The 15814-nt window shown below is 41.0% G+C and overlaps 2 protein-coding genes and 1 long non-coding RNA gene across 3 annotated transcripts in view; all 3 read right to left on the bottom strand.

Annotated features, from left to right (window-relative positions):
• Positions 1–2437: 2437 nt before the first annotated feature.
• Positions 2438–4102, bottom strand: LOC146632157 (uncharacterized). The gene is made up of 4 exons (XR_014906210.1): positions 4062–4102; positions 3936–3962; positions 3456–3478; positions 2438–2772 (listed from the first exon to the last, which is right to left on the bottom strand). It is a non-coding gene; the product is annotated as an uncharacterized LOC146632157 (long non-coding RNA).
• Positions 4103–5627: 1525 nt separating this feature from the next.
• pa2g4a (proliferation-associated 2G4, a) lies at positions 5628–13506 on the bottom strand. The gene is made up of 13 exons (XM_085354120.1): positions 13361–13506; positions 12335–12463; positions 11906–12011; positions 11014–11083; positions 10814–10906; positions 10393–10456; positions 10159–10237; positions 8773–8851; positions 8544–8677; positions 8379–8473; positions 8173–8300; positions 8023–8076; positions 5628–6938 (listed from the first exon to the last, which is right to left on the bottom strand). The coding sequence occupies exons 1-13, from the start codon at positions 13440–13442 to the stop codon at positions 6876–6878; spliced, it is 1176 nt and encodes a 391-aa protein (XP_085210246.1). The 5' UTR covers positions 13443–13506; the 3' UTR covers positions 5628–6875.
• A 753-nt stretch (positions 13507–14259) lies between these two features.
• Positions 14260–15814, bottom strand: part of LOC146632155 (receptor tyrosine-protein kinase erbB-3-like) — a 17434-nt gene continuing 15879 nt past the window's right edge. The window contains exons 27-29 of the mRNA XM_085353235.1: positions 15564–15632; positions 15172–15433; positions 14260–15008 (exon numbers count right to left, since the gene is read on the bottom strand). Coding sequence (XP_085209361.1) covers positions 14260–15008; positions 15172–15433; positions 15564–15632 — 1080 coding nt within the window. The remainder of the gene's footprint in view (positions 15009–15171; positions 15434–15563; positions 15633–15814) is intronic.

Here is a 15814-nt window from a genome sequence, read left to right as displayed (position 1 = left end):
CATCAAGTCAGCCTGCTCAGCATCCTCCCCAGGTCCCATAAGCACTGCCCAGTGCTTCTCCGACATCTGTGGAAGATCTTAAAGGTGATATGGCAGAGAGCAAGAGTTGATGACCAGTGGAGGTGCACAGAGGGAGTCTGGATTCCCAAAGAGGAGGACTCGAAAAACATCAACCAGTTTTGGAGCATCTCGCTATTGAGCGCAGAGGGGAAGGTTTTGTTTAGCATCGTCTCCCGGAGACTGACCGAGTTTCTTCTTAGAAGCAGCTACATTGATCCGTCAGTTCAGAACAGGGGGGGGGGGCTCCCAGTAGTTCCTGGTTGCCTAGAGCACACTAACGTAGTTACACACCTTATAAGAGGAGCCCACAAGAACAAGGGCGACCTAGCTGTTTTGTGGCTTGACCTGACAAATGCCTGTGGGTCTATCCCACACAAGCTGATTGGGCGTGCTCTACACCTCCACCATGTTCCCAGCAAAATCAAGCACCTGATCTTGGATTATTATGGCAATTTCAGACTGAGGGTCACTTCTGGGTCAGTGACTTCAGACTGGCATCGCCTCAGGAAAGGTATAATAACAGGCTGTACCATCTCAGTTATGCTCTTTGCTCTCGCAATGTACATGGTGGTCAAGGCCGCTGAGGTGGAGTGTAGAGGGCCGCTAACTAGGTCAGGACTGATGGCATCTCACCATCACGATGCCATCAGTCCCAGGGTGCAGGTGGATGTTATGAGGTCTTGAGAGTCTCATCTCAGGGGCAAGGATGAGTGTCAAACCTTCCAAGTCAAGATCTATGGTGCTGAAGAAGGGAAAGGTGACGGACAAGTTCCGGTTTTCAATCTCAGGAACTATAATCCCGTCCATAACGGAACAACCAGTCAAGAGCTTGGGAAAACTCTTTGACTCCAGCCTGAAAGACTCTGCTGCCATCTAGAAGGCAAATGTTACTGCACTAAATTCTGTAACTAAATTACAGTTACAATGATGTCGTTACTTGTGTTACAAAGGTTCTTCAGTTATCTGAAGACCAGTTGGTTAACAGTTGGTCGTATTTTACCCAGTAGGCAACGATCTGTAAATTAATTTAAATTATAAAACTCAAACAGAGATATATAGTCTTTCTGTGTATACTTATAAATTTAAAAAAAAAAAAAAAACAAACTCAAAAACTTTGGGATGCATATATTCCAGAAATCCACACATTCTGAATGAATAGCTACCATTGATAGGTACTATTCAAGTTAAAATTACCACACTTCTTAATGTCCAAAAGCTAACCTTATCTTCTGTGAAATTTTTCAGTTTTCAAAGCAATCAGATGGACCAGACTGGACCGTTTGGCAGGTTACTTCATATCAAACCACGTGTTTGATATTCCTATAGTAAACCTTTACAGTCCAGCAGGTTTTGAAAAGAGAATGAGATAACGATGTAGTTTAAATTAGAATATACAGGAAATAGGGCATTTCATTTACAGTGGCATATACAAAGGGAAAGTTACTACATTTACTCAAATATTGTCAGGTACTTAGCCTTGAATACACTGAATAGTGACTTTCTAATCCACATCTACTCATTATCAGTGTATATTAATGCCTGCAAAGGGGATATTTGTCCCTTTCAATACATTTCATACATTTTGCAAGAAATTTAATAGTATGAAATTTTATTAACTTTAATAACATGTCCATACTTGATCTTTTCATTCATAAAGTTTATTTCTAATGAGCAACTATGTAGCAGATTTTGCATTATGTCATTGGGCTAAAAACAAAGAACCAGAATGGTTGAAAATAGAGATGAAAAATAATGGAAATGAATGACTTGTTGTGGGATGGCCCTGAACAGCAGCATATCATCAGCAAGATGCAATTTACAACTTGATTGAACTAAAAACACTGCCACCAGGATTCTGTGTCACAGCTGACCCTTTAGCAGTTCACACAGGAGTCAATCTTGACCTCTGCTTTTAAACACAACATGTACTATAAGTTGTCTTCCAACTGAAGGACTTTAACCTTTTTGATTTCAGATCGAAAGCAATTTTTCTAAAAGGCACTTGGATAAATCACCTGCAGTTACATTTGCCTCCAATTCTTTTCATCCAGCTAACACATTAACATTTAACACTCCCTGCATGCAGTTAGCCTGCCCGACAGCCCTGATAAAACCTACACATTGTGTAATTCAGTAGTGTCGAACTCCAGGCCTCAAGGGCCAGTGTCCTGGAGGTTTTAGATAACACCCTGGGTCAACACACCTGAATGAAATGATTAGTTCCTTACCAGGCTTCTAGACAACTGCAAGACATGTTGCCATAATTTAGCCATTTGAATCAAGGACACATCCAACACCTGTAGTGTAATTTATTTCAAGTACAAGTCAGTCAACCTAGCCTTACTTTATAACATAAAAATCAAGAGGTTTAAACTGGTGGTAATTTAACAGTGTTCATTTATTGTTCAAAACACCACAAACAATTGTACAGAAACAAGATGCATTATGGTCCATGAACAACGCAGCTGTAGTCATGTTCTTCTCCAGCATCTTCACCATCTTCCAGTCAGACCGTCACAGCGGGCTCCGTGAAAAGCGTGGTCATCTGAAATCGGGGGTTTAGGCCTTTAATTTCGTTGATGGAACCGCCGAGCAATCCCCCTTCGTCCGCATGTCAGTCACCTGGAGAGGCTCAGATGTGATCACAGCTGGCAGGCAGGAGGAGGGGCTTACTTTGACCTCTGCCTCATCTTTCTCCTTTTACGCTTCAGCCTGTTGGAAAACAGCAGCTGTCAGTAAAACACTCAATAGCACAAGGACTAAGATGGTAACAAAAATTGTTAAACTATAATTCAGTAATACTAGTTATCGAGATTATGACCAAAACTGGACAGCCCTGTGATGCCCATCAATATCGGACCAATCATGTAAATTTCCCTTCAGCTGTTAAGGACAGGACAGGAGTGTTTTCTATTTAATGATTTTTATCACCACCTAGACCAAGCGAGTTTGTGAGTACATTGACGTGTATTCATTTATTCATTCATTTTGTAAAGCTTTTTAACAGTGTTCCCTCAGTTACAAACCTGTACATCTTTAAATTAAACACTGACACTGTACAAACTTGGCTGAAAACTGAACATCAGTTATTGGAGTAATGCTGCTCAGGAACTATATAACCCAGGTCATTTTCAGTAGATATAATTTTCCCTGCATCCAATTGAAACGTAGGGGCAAACAATTGTCAACATTTGAACAAGCCCAACCTAACACACTTTACAGTTAAAGCTCAATGATATCCACTAAATGTAAAATAAAACAAAAAAAAAATAGACTTCCTTCCTTATAAACCTGACTTTTCCAAAGCCTAAACAATTGTGTTGTCTAGCCTAAATTTAAGCAGCTTGGATTAGGGAGCTGACAAAGACATTTTCTTTGTTTATCATGATGCTTACCTGCGCATACGCTTCTTCCTCCACTGAAAAAAGGGAGAAAAAGCACAGTCATTAAGAGTACATCAAGACCACATTTGCGCCACTACTTGGACAACATGCTTACTGTGATGCAGACAGTTACAGGGCCTCAGAACATGCAGTACATGTTTGTACTAAAAAGCATTTCACAGTGGTGTTTGTCACGCTGCATGCAGATCTGTTTTCAAACACGCATGGCTGCCTGGGCTCAGCCAGCTAGCTACGGTGCCAACATTACAAGATGCCCCAAAGAAAAGCTTCTAGTAGTATTAGCATTTATACTACTATATGTAGCTAATGCCCTGTTATCACTTAAAATTCTATTAATATTTTAAGGAGCTGGGTAGCAGGGTATATTTAATGATATAAACACGAAGAGCTTAAGGAAGGAGCTAGCAGCATTAGCTGGCGCGGGAAGAGGACACAAACAGCTGAAATATCGATATTGGTTTGTTATCTCACCTTGGCTCTCATCGTGTGGAGAGGTTTCTGTGAAAACGAAAACAATTAGTGATCAGTAAGAGTGGATGACCGGCTAAATTAGCAGATTAAATTGGATCCTGTTAGCGGGGAATAAACTCAACATACCTCAAAGCGAGAAGAGCAACGGAAAGAGGATGTGACGAAGAAAACGAGCGGCTTTTAAAAGTGTCGTGACGTCATGTTCAGGCGACAGCTGAAGCGCCTCAGCTCAACGGGAAATGTAGTCCAACTGTTCAAATCGACGTACGAGCGAACCAGGTGATATTTTCCAACCACTTTTCCTGCTTTCTAAAGGCGACGACCTTCCGTTGAGCACAAAATTAACCCTGCAGTCGAGTTGGTTTTATTGATTTTATGTGTTGTTAAGACTCGCATTTTTTAGTGTACATTACTAACACAAAATTACTGAATCAGCTGTTAAAGTCATAAATATTAATCATAGTAATTGATTATTAATTAATAATGCAATATGTGTGTGTGTGTGTGTGTGTGTGTGTTGAAATACACATATTCATACACAATGGTGGACTAACACCAAAAGTGCAGGTCTTTGTTCGTAGACCTTTCTGACACCTTTTTCACAAAATAGCCACAAACCTGCTTTGAAGATCCTGTTTTATTTCAATGTCCCTTTAGAAGTTCACCTGGATCTTTCATTCATTCCAGCTGTTTTACACGTATATTTTGAAAGTGTTTAGAAATGTATCTAATAACCAGTATATGTGTGTTTCTAAATCAAACCAAATTAACTTTAGATTATCATTGAGTTAAATAAAGGTGATTTAAGTGAATTTAAACATAGTTCTTGGTGCTAGACAGGCTGGTCTGAGTATTTAAGAAACTGTTGAACTACTGGGATTTTTCCACACAACCACTTCCAGGCCCTACACAGAATGGTCCAAAAATATCCACAAATATCCAGTGAGCGGCAGTTGCCTGGGGGAACATGTTCTGTTGATGTCAGAGGTCAGACTGCTTCAAGCTGACATGAAGGAAATAGTAACTCAAATAAACACTTGTTACGATCAAGGTCGGCAGAAGAGCAGTTCAAACCATGAAACAGACGGACTACAGCAGCAGAACCACACTTATTCCCACTCCTGTCAGCTAAGAACTGGAAACTGAGGTTACAATTTGCACAGACTCAACAAACATTAGAAACAGCAGATTGAAACAACATCATCAGATCTGATGGTTCTCGAATACTGATGCAATATTTAGGATGCAGGGTCAGTACTTTGCATAAACAACACAAAAGCACAGCTTCGTTCTGCTGTGTATCAGCAGCTCAGGCTGCCTGTGGTGTAATGGCATGGTGGATATTTTCTTGGCACACTTCAGGCTCCTCAGTATCAGCAGAGCATTGTTTAAATACCACTGCCTACCTGAGTATTGTTTTTGACAATGTCCATCTTCTGACACCAGCTTCCAGAAGAATAACACATCATGATACAAAACTGTCTCAAACAGGATTCTTGAACAGTTTGTGTTGAGTTTCTGCTAATATCAGTATTTGCTTCATAGCTTAAAACAAACATTAAAAGACAAACAAAACGTCTAATTTTTGGACACAATCTGATGATCTTGATACTTTAGACTAGACATAATACAGCAATGCCCTGAAGAAATGATGAAAGACAAGTGTATGAAAATGTTTTTTTATTTCATAGATGTAAAGGTCCATTGCCCACTGACTGAGCTACAAAGCAGGATTTTCCGATTTCCAACATATTCACCTGTTGACAAATGTGACCCAACATTATCCCAGATCTCAAAAATCAAACTCTGACCAGAGATGATCTGCATGGTCCAACTCCTCTGAAGACACCCAGAAGAGTTTACCTAAAACCTGATCAGCTTTAGCTGTCATGCTTCACGAGACAAATGATGTAGTAAAGCAAATCACTGATAGAAAAGTTTTCTTTTTTTTCCTTTTCCTGTCGTTAAACTGGAACATACAGTTATAGAGTTCTCTCTTTTCATAAAATTCAAGGGGAATGGCAGTAAATGTAGCAGTTTGTTCCCTTAGGTCAAGCTGATTACAACTTTGTTGCCAGTATACTTAAAAATATTTGCTCTTCTGCTAATTCTGTTATTGCTTTTAAAAATCTAGTGTAGGTAAAACTTCGTAGCTTTAGCGAAAAATGTACTCCGGTCATTATTATAGAAGAATAAACCTCCAATACATAAAATCTAAGTAAAAACCAATTTGTAAGCATGTCTGTGTTTCTCAGGTCCTGCAGTCAGATCATTTGTAGATTGTAACAATTAATGAGAGATAAAATTATAATTTAACCCTTTACTGCATGGCGTGGTTAAGAAATGTCTTAATAATCAAGTGGATGAAAAATTAGCACTTAAAGTGAGCTTTAAAGGCGGCCAATCAAACCTCTGGATTTCCACATGAATGTAAAAGTCTGTTAACACATCTCCTGAAATGACTTTGTTGCCAAAGAGAAATGTGGCAAATCCCACACAACATGATACGACGCATTAAACAAATATGATGCAAGTTTCTGTTGGTATAATTCACAAACCTTATGCCAGTTTACTCCCATTAATGCCCACTTGTAAGCCCCAGTCCACTCAAAAATAAAGTTTTCAGCTGCCAACAATACAAGTGTAAAAAGGACTAATATACTTATAAATTTAAAAGAAAAATTAACATTCAGCAACAAATTTACTGAAACCATCTGTAAAGATTCTGTAGGATCCTCGGTGCTGTAACCCTTTTCATGAATGCAATAAAGGGTTAATAATTCACATAGGAATGTCAAATATTTATATGATGCCAATGCTCTTATGAATTGATCAGTTTAATTGGCTATACTGAGTTGAGAATGGGCAGCGAGTTCAGGGAAGTTTGTCATGTTTTCTCTTGCATTTCTTTGGAGTCTTGCATGTGTGGAAAGGCAGTTTTCATTCTGCGGCTTCTGTGTCCTCAGTCGGCTGTCCACTTGCGTTTTCTGCTGTCTTTGAGGCCTTAAAGATCAAACGAAATAAGTAAATCAGTAAAAGGAGGCATTGTTGTAGATTTTAGTCCCATCTTACCATATTCCAAAATTTGTTCGGAATGACCCGATTATGAGGGCTTATGATCTAGTTACTGAACTCGTTGCTTTTATGCACCCGCAACACCTTATGAAAGAATCCTATCATTTTAATTTTATGTAAACGATTCAGATCCACAAAAGCTGAACGATATATATCATGACATCGTTATGTTGCCTAACAACCACATACCAATAAGATTACCCCCCATCAATTATGTACCCATAACACCTTTTAAAAGCATTATATCCAGGGGTGCACATAATTAGTCCGCAGGTGTGGATTCGCTGTCAAAATAAAAGACGCAAACCAGATAAGAAGTTGCAACGCACGTTTGCATACATATTAAAGGCACTGTTTTTGTCTGCTAGAGTGGGATCTTCACACCATATTCTGCACCACATCTCTGTGCGTTCATCATTTGTTGGAAGACAGCTCACCTCTTGCAACCACTTTTCCCAGAATACATGCTTCTTTTGCGGTTCGGACTCCTTCTGACATTTCTTTGGAGGTGGAGGAACACTAAAGTAATTGCTTAAAGGAGTTTGCTTCTTTGATATTTTTAAGAGTGCTAAACAAATGTCTGTCCTCCTCCAGAAAATCTTATGTACCCAAACGCGCATTTCAACTTCTTATCTGGGGCGTGTCTTTTATTTTGACAGCGAATGCGCACCTGCGGACCACTTATGTGCACCCTGATTATATCCTTTTCATTTCACAGCCAAAAGCGCCAACAGGCCAAACAGTACCGCAGCATGAGCATACACGAGTCTTCCTTGAGTTCATCTCCGTCCACAAACTACTGCTAAACAATCAGGGCACTTACCACTTTAATTTCACAACAATAACATCTCAGTCAGCAAACACTAAATACAGTCATTTTTGATATTTCCAAACTGTGATGTTTACCATATCAATATCAAATCACACCATCTGAAACATTAACTTATGACGTCAGGTTTAAATGCATTGGCATGTACTACTACTACTACTACTACTACTAATAAAATATTACCTTCTTTTTCTTTTTCTTCTGTGTTTTGCGGCTTGCAGAGCTCTGTAGTAAAGTCTAGAGAAGAGACAACAGTTTGACATGATGTGAACAAGACGTTTAATGAAATTGACTTATTGTATATATATTTATTATTGTTATTATCATTCTTACCTTTAGCTCTGGATCCTGAACTTCATGCTCTGACTTGTACAGCTCTGGGTCTAAAGGTCCGTTGGTGATTCTGTGAGGCCCATTGGCCATCAGCAGCACCGTGAACTTAAACTGAGCTACAACCTCTCCTGAGAACAAGATACAGGCGTAGGGTTAACAGCTTGTGAATAATTCAAACCTGTCTAGCAGAGAGCCAAGACGCTCACCCTCTTTCTCATGCAGCACACTGAAGGGCTGTAGCAACTCATGTTTGGCACACTCCACCACGCCGAGTCGGGCTTTGGCCTCATCCTCAAAAGCTCTGAATGAAAAATGGCTGTTAGCACCCAACTCGCTGTCAGCTGGCTACAAGTAAAGTGTGGTGTTCCCACCTGAGAGTGAAGGGCATGGCATCGAAACGTCGCTCAACCTCGCTGAAGAACGTACGAGAGGTCTTCATCTTTAAGCCGTACTGTTTACTCGGGTCCCTCTTATAAATCGTAGTCCGCAGACCCGAGTCTCTGGCCTAAAAGCAAATCACATAGAACACAATACTTCAGTGCTGATTACTGGGAGCAGAATCATAACATCCATTCACAAACAAGAAGAAAAACAACAAACCTTTCCTTCTCCAGTGCTGATTAACACATCCACAGCGTAGACTTCATGTACCTCAAACTCTGCCTTCTCATGGTCTTTTCTGACAATCAACAGAAAGAGCAGGCAGTCAAAACACATTGCGAGCGTCAGTTTTATTCCACAATACAAACAGTCCCACAAAAATCATTCAAGTTACTCAGGAGGATCTCCCTCTAAATATTTTTCATTCCAATGCAGCACAACTACCGCTGTTGACATCGTCACACAGGCAGAAAAGCTGCGTACATGCACACAGTCACATTCTGGGGCAATGCCAATATTCAAAAATAATAACTTGGCCCATACCTACCCTGCACTGGACAGCAACACATTACATGAATATACATTTATGAAACTTTCTTTCTTTTAAATTCATGACTGAAAAAACTGTCACATAACCAGATTTTCTACAGTTGTACAAGAGTTAGCATCACAAAACAGATTTCTTGGGATTGCACTGGAAGGTGGATGAAGTTCAGCAGTGGGATTCTCCAAAACTGATCAAATTCAGTGGTGGGATAGCCTGAGCGAAAATATTTGTTTTCTGTTTTCCTCTGTTTTCTGTCTTTACAGAGAACTTGGATTTATTAAAAAAAGTCACAAGGCCATGCAGTATTTTATTTTTTTTAAATCTTTTCAAATGACGTGGGCATTTGTTATGCACGGCTCAGTGTGCACATCTACCATCTGGTTATCATTTTTCTATCATCCATATTAAGCCTGCTCTTTCCTCTTGCATTCATCCCTAGCAAGCAGGCTCACCCACCCTCATATAAATTCAGAGGAGACAGAGCAGTCTCTTTTGTAGGTGCGTTTGCTCCTTCAGTTGCTTTTAACAGTTTTGTTCATTATTACCTAAGCTGGGAGTTATCAGCAGCCCTGTTTCAGTTTTACTAGTTTATTAACATTATTTTTAGAAGATCAACCTGAATCCGAACCAGCCCACTGAGTGGTCGGTTCTCGGTCTTCCTCCTCTTGTTTGTTTTTGCGTTGGCTCCAGTTCTTCTTATTTGTATTCGATCTTTGTAAGTAATTATTTTTGAATTATTAAAAGTGCCTGCAACTGCAGCAGCTTTGTGGCATCTTGTGTATGTTAGGTTCCTTTGATTTGGGAGACTAACATGCATGTTAGGTTAACTGACGGTTCTAAATTGGTTGTAGGTGTGAACACGTGTGTGAAACTGTGTTTGTGTCTTTGTGATAGCTTCGTCATAGACTGGTGACCTTTTAAGGGTGTGCCCTCCCTCTCACACTGTTACAGCTAAGATAGGCTCCACCCAAACTATAACCCTGAATTGGACGAGTGGAAGAAAACTGAGGGAAATAGGGTGATTTTGTCTTTAGTTCATATTTATTGCAAAGATGTACCTTTGCTGGTCTGTTGGGTTCTGGATGATGGTCTTCTCTCCATCTATGACATGTTGCTTTAACTGATGAGACAGCATACCTTTAAAACAAAGAGATGGGCGGAACCCATAAGCTTAAAACATGAACTGTTTCCATGAAAACATTCCCATACATCTCATTAATCCCACACATCATCATCTTGTTATGTGAAGACAGACAGCACATTAAAATACAAAGGTTTTTATAGGAACCCACCCTCAATAGGTGTGCACTTGAACGACTGTGCGATCTTGTTCCAGGCTTCTGTCACTTGAGTGTTCTGAGGCAGAGAAAATTAATTACTTTCACATCCAAATTACATCTTTGTACGACATAACCGTTAAAATACATGTGAGACTGCAAATAAGTTTACACCTAGTTTGTAGCAGAACTAGTCTATGATGGTATTCGAGCCAGAAAAATGTGGACTAAAGAGTAGCAAAGAAGCACTACTGGAGCGAATTACACATCCATTAATTTTCTTCCACTTATCAAAAATGCATTAAAAGTAAGATCTGTGCCAAATTAATAATTACAAGTCATTTAGATGTTTTGATGACTAAAGCACACCCCTGCAGAGAATATTAGTCCTGATCACAGCTGACGTGGAAAAGCCTCATGAAACACTCAAACATACCTGGTTACCAGGTTTCACGAGGCGTAGCGCTGCTTCTGCGCATAGATGAGCTGCTTTGATCACATCAGCTTTCCGGCCTGTGACGGGGTTCTCCTGCATATAGAAAAACAAAAAAAGACGACTTCAGGACTCACATGAGATGATACAAAACTGTGACCAAGGTGTGATATGTACACGTGTCTGCTTTTTTGTTTTTTCACCTTACTGGCTCCCACGATAAAGCTGTGAGCAACATTGGCGATGAAGCCATCAACATGAACTCCGAGATCGCTACACAAAATCAGAAGAAAAGGAAAAACGAAAGAATTAACTAACTGTAGGATACAGATCATGCCTTTAATTAAGTGCTACCCGGCTGTCAAATGTACTAGTACTGATGCAGGAAGTAATCAGATCAAATCTACTGGGAAGGACAAAAGATCGTTCCACTTTGGAAAATTAGCTTAGTGAGGACTACAATAATAAGAGAAGGTCAGACAAAAATACACAATTTAATCTGCAATAAATGGAAGCTATAACCCAAGGTGAGTTTCTTTTTTGGCAGTAGATCAGCTGGAATATGGTGAAGGACTTATTATGAATTCAAGGCAACAGCATTACTGACTGTATTAAACTTTCCAGACGTGCCCAGCAAAGAGGTTAGCAGAGTGAGACACATTAAAAAAAACAAAAAATATAAAAACCACATCACGACACTTGAAGAAACATCTTTACAACACTGAATATCCACACACAGCACAAAGACGTTACAGAGGACAAAGACATTAGTGGCAACGCAACAACTAAGATGAATCGACTTTCTTTTTCAAAGCCAAATACTGCATTTGAGTAACGTCATATATGGGATTTAGCGGATAAGATGGGCAGTAAAGCTAACATCCGGCATACCACCCGTTCTAAAAAGAAACCTTACTTGTCGTTTGCCACACACACAGCACACACAAGAGGCAAGACCATAGAGATGAAGGACACAATCAACAGCAAAGAGAAAGCGGAGCTATCACACAGAAAGTAGGGAGGACAATACATTGGGAGACTAGAGACACACGGGGGAAAGGAGGGGGTAACATTATTACAGTGCATGGTGCCTACATTTTGACCAGATCCCCATCTTTAAGTGTGTAGTCAGGGTCACTCTTCAGGGGAGAGAAGTGGCAAACACAGTTATTGACTGAGACGCTGGTAGGAAACGCAATGCCTAGAAGAGGGAGAAGAGAACCACCAAGTCTTCATTTGGAAATTATCCACAAATGTAATCAAGAAAGCCATACAAGAATGGAGTATGGAGGAGTATATCACTTAGAAGATCTACTCTGTCACCATGCTAGTTTTTAAAGCCCCTTCTGCTATTAGAGTTACTCGATGCTGTGCGAAATGACACAGAAAACACTGCCAACAGTTTGTTCTACTGGATCTAATTTCCTTGATGTGTCCACCTCGGGAAAACAAAACAAAACAAAAAAAACACAAAAAAACCCACAAAAAACACAAAAACCCATAACGGGCAGATGCGGGCCTCACCTTTCTTCATTTCTTTTTCCTTCTTGAAGACCTTCCCGGTCTCCACCATTATATAGGCATCACCTTTTTCACAGAGACTGAGCACTGACACCCCGGGTTTGGCTGCTTCCATGACCAGACGGAGAGCCTCTGGATGAGACAGGAGGGAAGTCAGGCAGATTGATGCATTAGCTCACTATAAGTTTTTTTTTCTGATTATGTTAGCATGCTAGACCTATGACAGCTGAGATAAGCTCCAGACCACCACTGTAACACAAACACAGAGTGTAAATATAAACTGTGGTGGCCAGGATATGCATTTAATGTACTATGAGGTAGTGCCACAGCAAATATGTCCCATCTCCCGACTGCACTATCCATCCAAATAGATTAAATGGATAGATTTAAGTTTGTTTTTCATTACAGCATTAATCTGACCAAGTACCTCGACCTAATTACTGCTTAAATTGTTAAATACAACCATACATCTTGTGCGATGTTTGAGATCTATAGAATGCAGGTGTTTCCTGTGTTTTCATCATATAATGGAGCAGTGATCATGAAACCACAATGTGCTGGTCGTTAAATGCACAAAGAAGCCTTATGTGAATGATTTTAGAGCAAATTTCATGCTGTCGACTGACCATGAATGTCATCTGTCACCATAAACGTAGTTTAAAAGAGCTTCAGCTCGTGACCGTTTACGTGACATTTACAGCCGAACACCGGTCACCATTCTGAGCTAGCTGGTTTGTTAGCATCCCACACTAGTTAGTGACACAGACAGCTGCCTGTAAGAAACCCTATCGCTGCTGTTGGGTAACAATAGCAGAAAGCCGAGCAGTCGTTCAGTTATTCAGTTAGAAGCAGCTTTCAACCGACCCGGCTGCACCTGGTAGCTAGCTAGATGTGATAGCATATGTGTGCTTCGAATCTAAACCACATGGTTGCTGCTATAGGGAACCAATGTTAGCTGCTGTACGACAGGCCGAAAAGAGCAGGTCGTCACATCCAGTCACCGACAGTTACTCGCTGACATTAACTTACGGTTAGCGATGTCACCGCCCATCTTGTACTTGGTGACGACCAGATCCTCGGCTATAGTCTGTTCTTGCTCGTCGTCGGACATCTTGGCAGTGTAGTCTGAAGTCGCTAGTCGGCTATGGACAGCGACAGTTCCCCTCGGCTCAGCTCTGACCGAAGCTGCTACCGCAAGCCCCTCCCACTTCACCCTGACGTAAAGCGACCCCAGCCCGCCAATAAAGTCGCGCTACCAACTGTTTAAACCATGGCTGTGAAACATCCGGCACGAGGGTCTCGACCGGCTCGCCAAATGGTGTAAAAGCTAGTTTCTCTCAGTTTTTGGATAACAACTGTGGGTTTTGGGTTGTTTTTTTTTTTGCTTCTAGCACCTTTTACAGGGTGTAACTGACTTCTCCCCCAGCTGTAGCTGAGAACAATGAAACATTAATAATTATATTTCTCCTGTGGGAGCATTTACCACTTGAGCAAATGTCTATAGCTCAGCCAAGGATATTTGTTAATCTGTAATTAGATGTGCGCCCTTTGACAGGTTGCACACTTTGCATCATTATACAGTTCACCAGCTCATTTAAAATAAAAATGTTGCAGTTCCATACCAAGTATTCAAAATATTTTTATTGAGTAAACATCTTTAAATGATTCTTCAAATGATATTGTCACAATTTCTTACCTGAAATCTCTTTATTTACAATGTAAACACAAAAATATAGCTTGTATCACATAATAAAAACAATTTTGATGTATAACAAAGGACAAAGCTGCAAAATAGTCACGTGTTGTTTGGGGGGGTTTGTACATTTTGTTACATGCTACATCTTTAACGTGGCTTTTGGTTGCTTTTCTAATTTCAGATCCTTCATGACTGTGTTTGAGAGGGAAGTCCATGAGATTTAAAATGTTCTTCATGTTGGCACAGCACTGGGCTTAAGAAACATCCTGCTGTGCCAGTATCCTGGGTTGTCGAAAGATCTGTCACCGACAGCAGGCTCCGTAACCCTGACTCCGGCCCGCATAGACTGGTGTTGCTCTCTGCGCCCCGCTGCCCCATTTTCCTCCCTCTGTAAGTTTTGATACACCACACCATCTCCGCCAGGTGGTGGGGCAGAAAAGCAGTCCATATCCTCGTATTCATCTGCCTCTGTCCCCTCTACATTCAGCTCTTTCTTGTCTTGAAGAGCCTGTCGTAGCTTTGGCTGCCTGTTTGTGTAATGATAGTTACCGTCCTCCACGTATTCATCCTCCTCCTCTTCCACCTTGCTGCTCATCCTCACAGGAGCTGGAGGAGGAGGAGGGTCACGTACTGGCGGACCTTCCAGCTTTTCACCGCCTCTGATGTCCATGTATTCATACTCAACTTCACTGGAACCCTGCTGCTCGGAGTCAGAGTTGTCCTTGCTCCTGGTGTAGCTTCCCCTGACCTCCACCGACACACCGGTGTCACATGAGGACGCTGTCACGTGTGATGACATTGAAGAGGTTCGCTTCTTGTTCGGCTTCAGCCACTGGCTGCCTTGCCTGAGTGATACAGGTGTTAAACACACCTGCTTGTTCATGTACTCGTATTCTTCATCATCTGGGTCGTCCAGGAGCTCTGATGAACGAGACTTTCCCATCCTCCCAGGAGCAGCTCGCGATGAGAAAAGCAACGTATCTGAAAGAAACAGATAACAGTAAAAAACAAAGACTAGCTAAACTGGGGCTATAAAGACAAAGTATTTTAAACAGCTGGCTTAGTACAGCTAATCTTCTAGGGCTGCTGCTCATTTCCAAGTGGTAACTGTTAGTGTGTTGTAAATTAACAATTATGGTATCACCTCTCTCCGGGCTCCCTCCAGGAAGCACATATCCGTTTTGATCTTCTTCTTCCATCTCTGGTGAGGGAGTCTCAGGTGGCCCGCCGGACATGCTGTCTCTCTGCGACACATAAGCGCTGTCCTCACGATGACGTCTTCTTTTCAGGCTCCCTGCTAAGGGGAAGTCCTCACCCATCTCCATCTCCATTCCAGTGCCGCAGCCTTCCGAGCTCTCGGACACAGTACGGGCAGAATTTAGCCGAGAGCGTGACTGCCACATCGCCTACCCAACAAAACACAATCAGAACTCTATTGGCAAACTGGTAACAGCAGAAATCTTCAGTGGACTCGTTCTGGTCATGTGTATAAACACTACGAATTGGTTTAACAAAACAAAAGTCTCTTTTATCTACCTGTGTATGGTTGTCAACACCTGAGGTCATGGGCAGGTATCCAGTTCCGCTGGATGAATTAAGAATCACCTGTTATAAGAAAAGAGACAGTAAATGGATGATATCACACACACATACACACACACACATGCACATTCATTAAACACTTGAAGAAAAAAAAAATCGTGCATTGGGGAAATTTTGAGATTCAGTATCTTGCCCAGGAATATGATTTCTAAAGTTGACACTAAGTTAAGAGGAAAGTGGTATGC

The sequence above is a fragment of the Diplotaxodon limnothrissa genome, linkage group LG5 (assembly GCF_057381915.1).
Source record: "Diplotaxodon limnothrissa isolate DT_005_m linkage group LG5, D_limnothrissa_male_GT1.1, whole genome shotgun sequence".
Taxonomy (NCBI): Eukaryota; Metazoa; Chordata; class Actinopteri; order Cichliformes; family Cichlidae; genus Diplotaxodon; species Diplotaxodon limnothrissa.
Note: the sequence above shows the minus strand (reverse complement) of the source record. Positions and strands in the feature narration are given on the sequence as shown.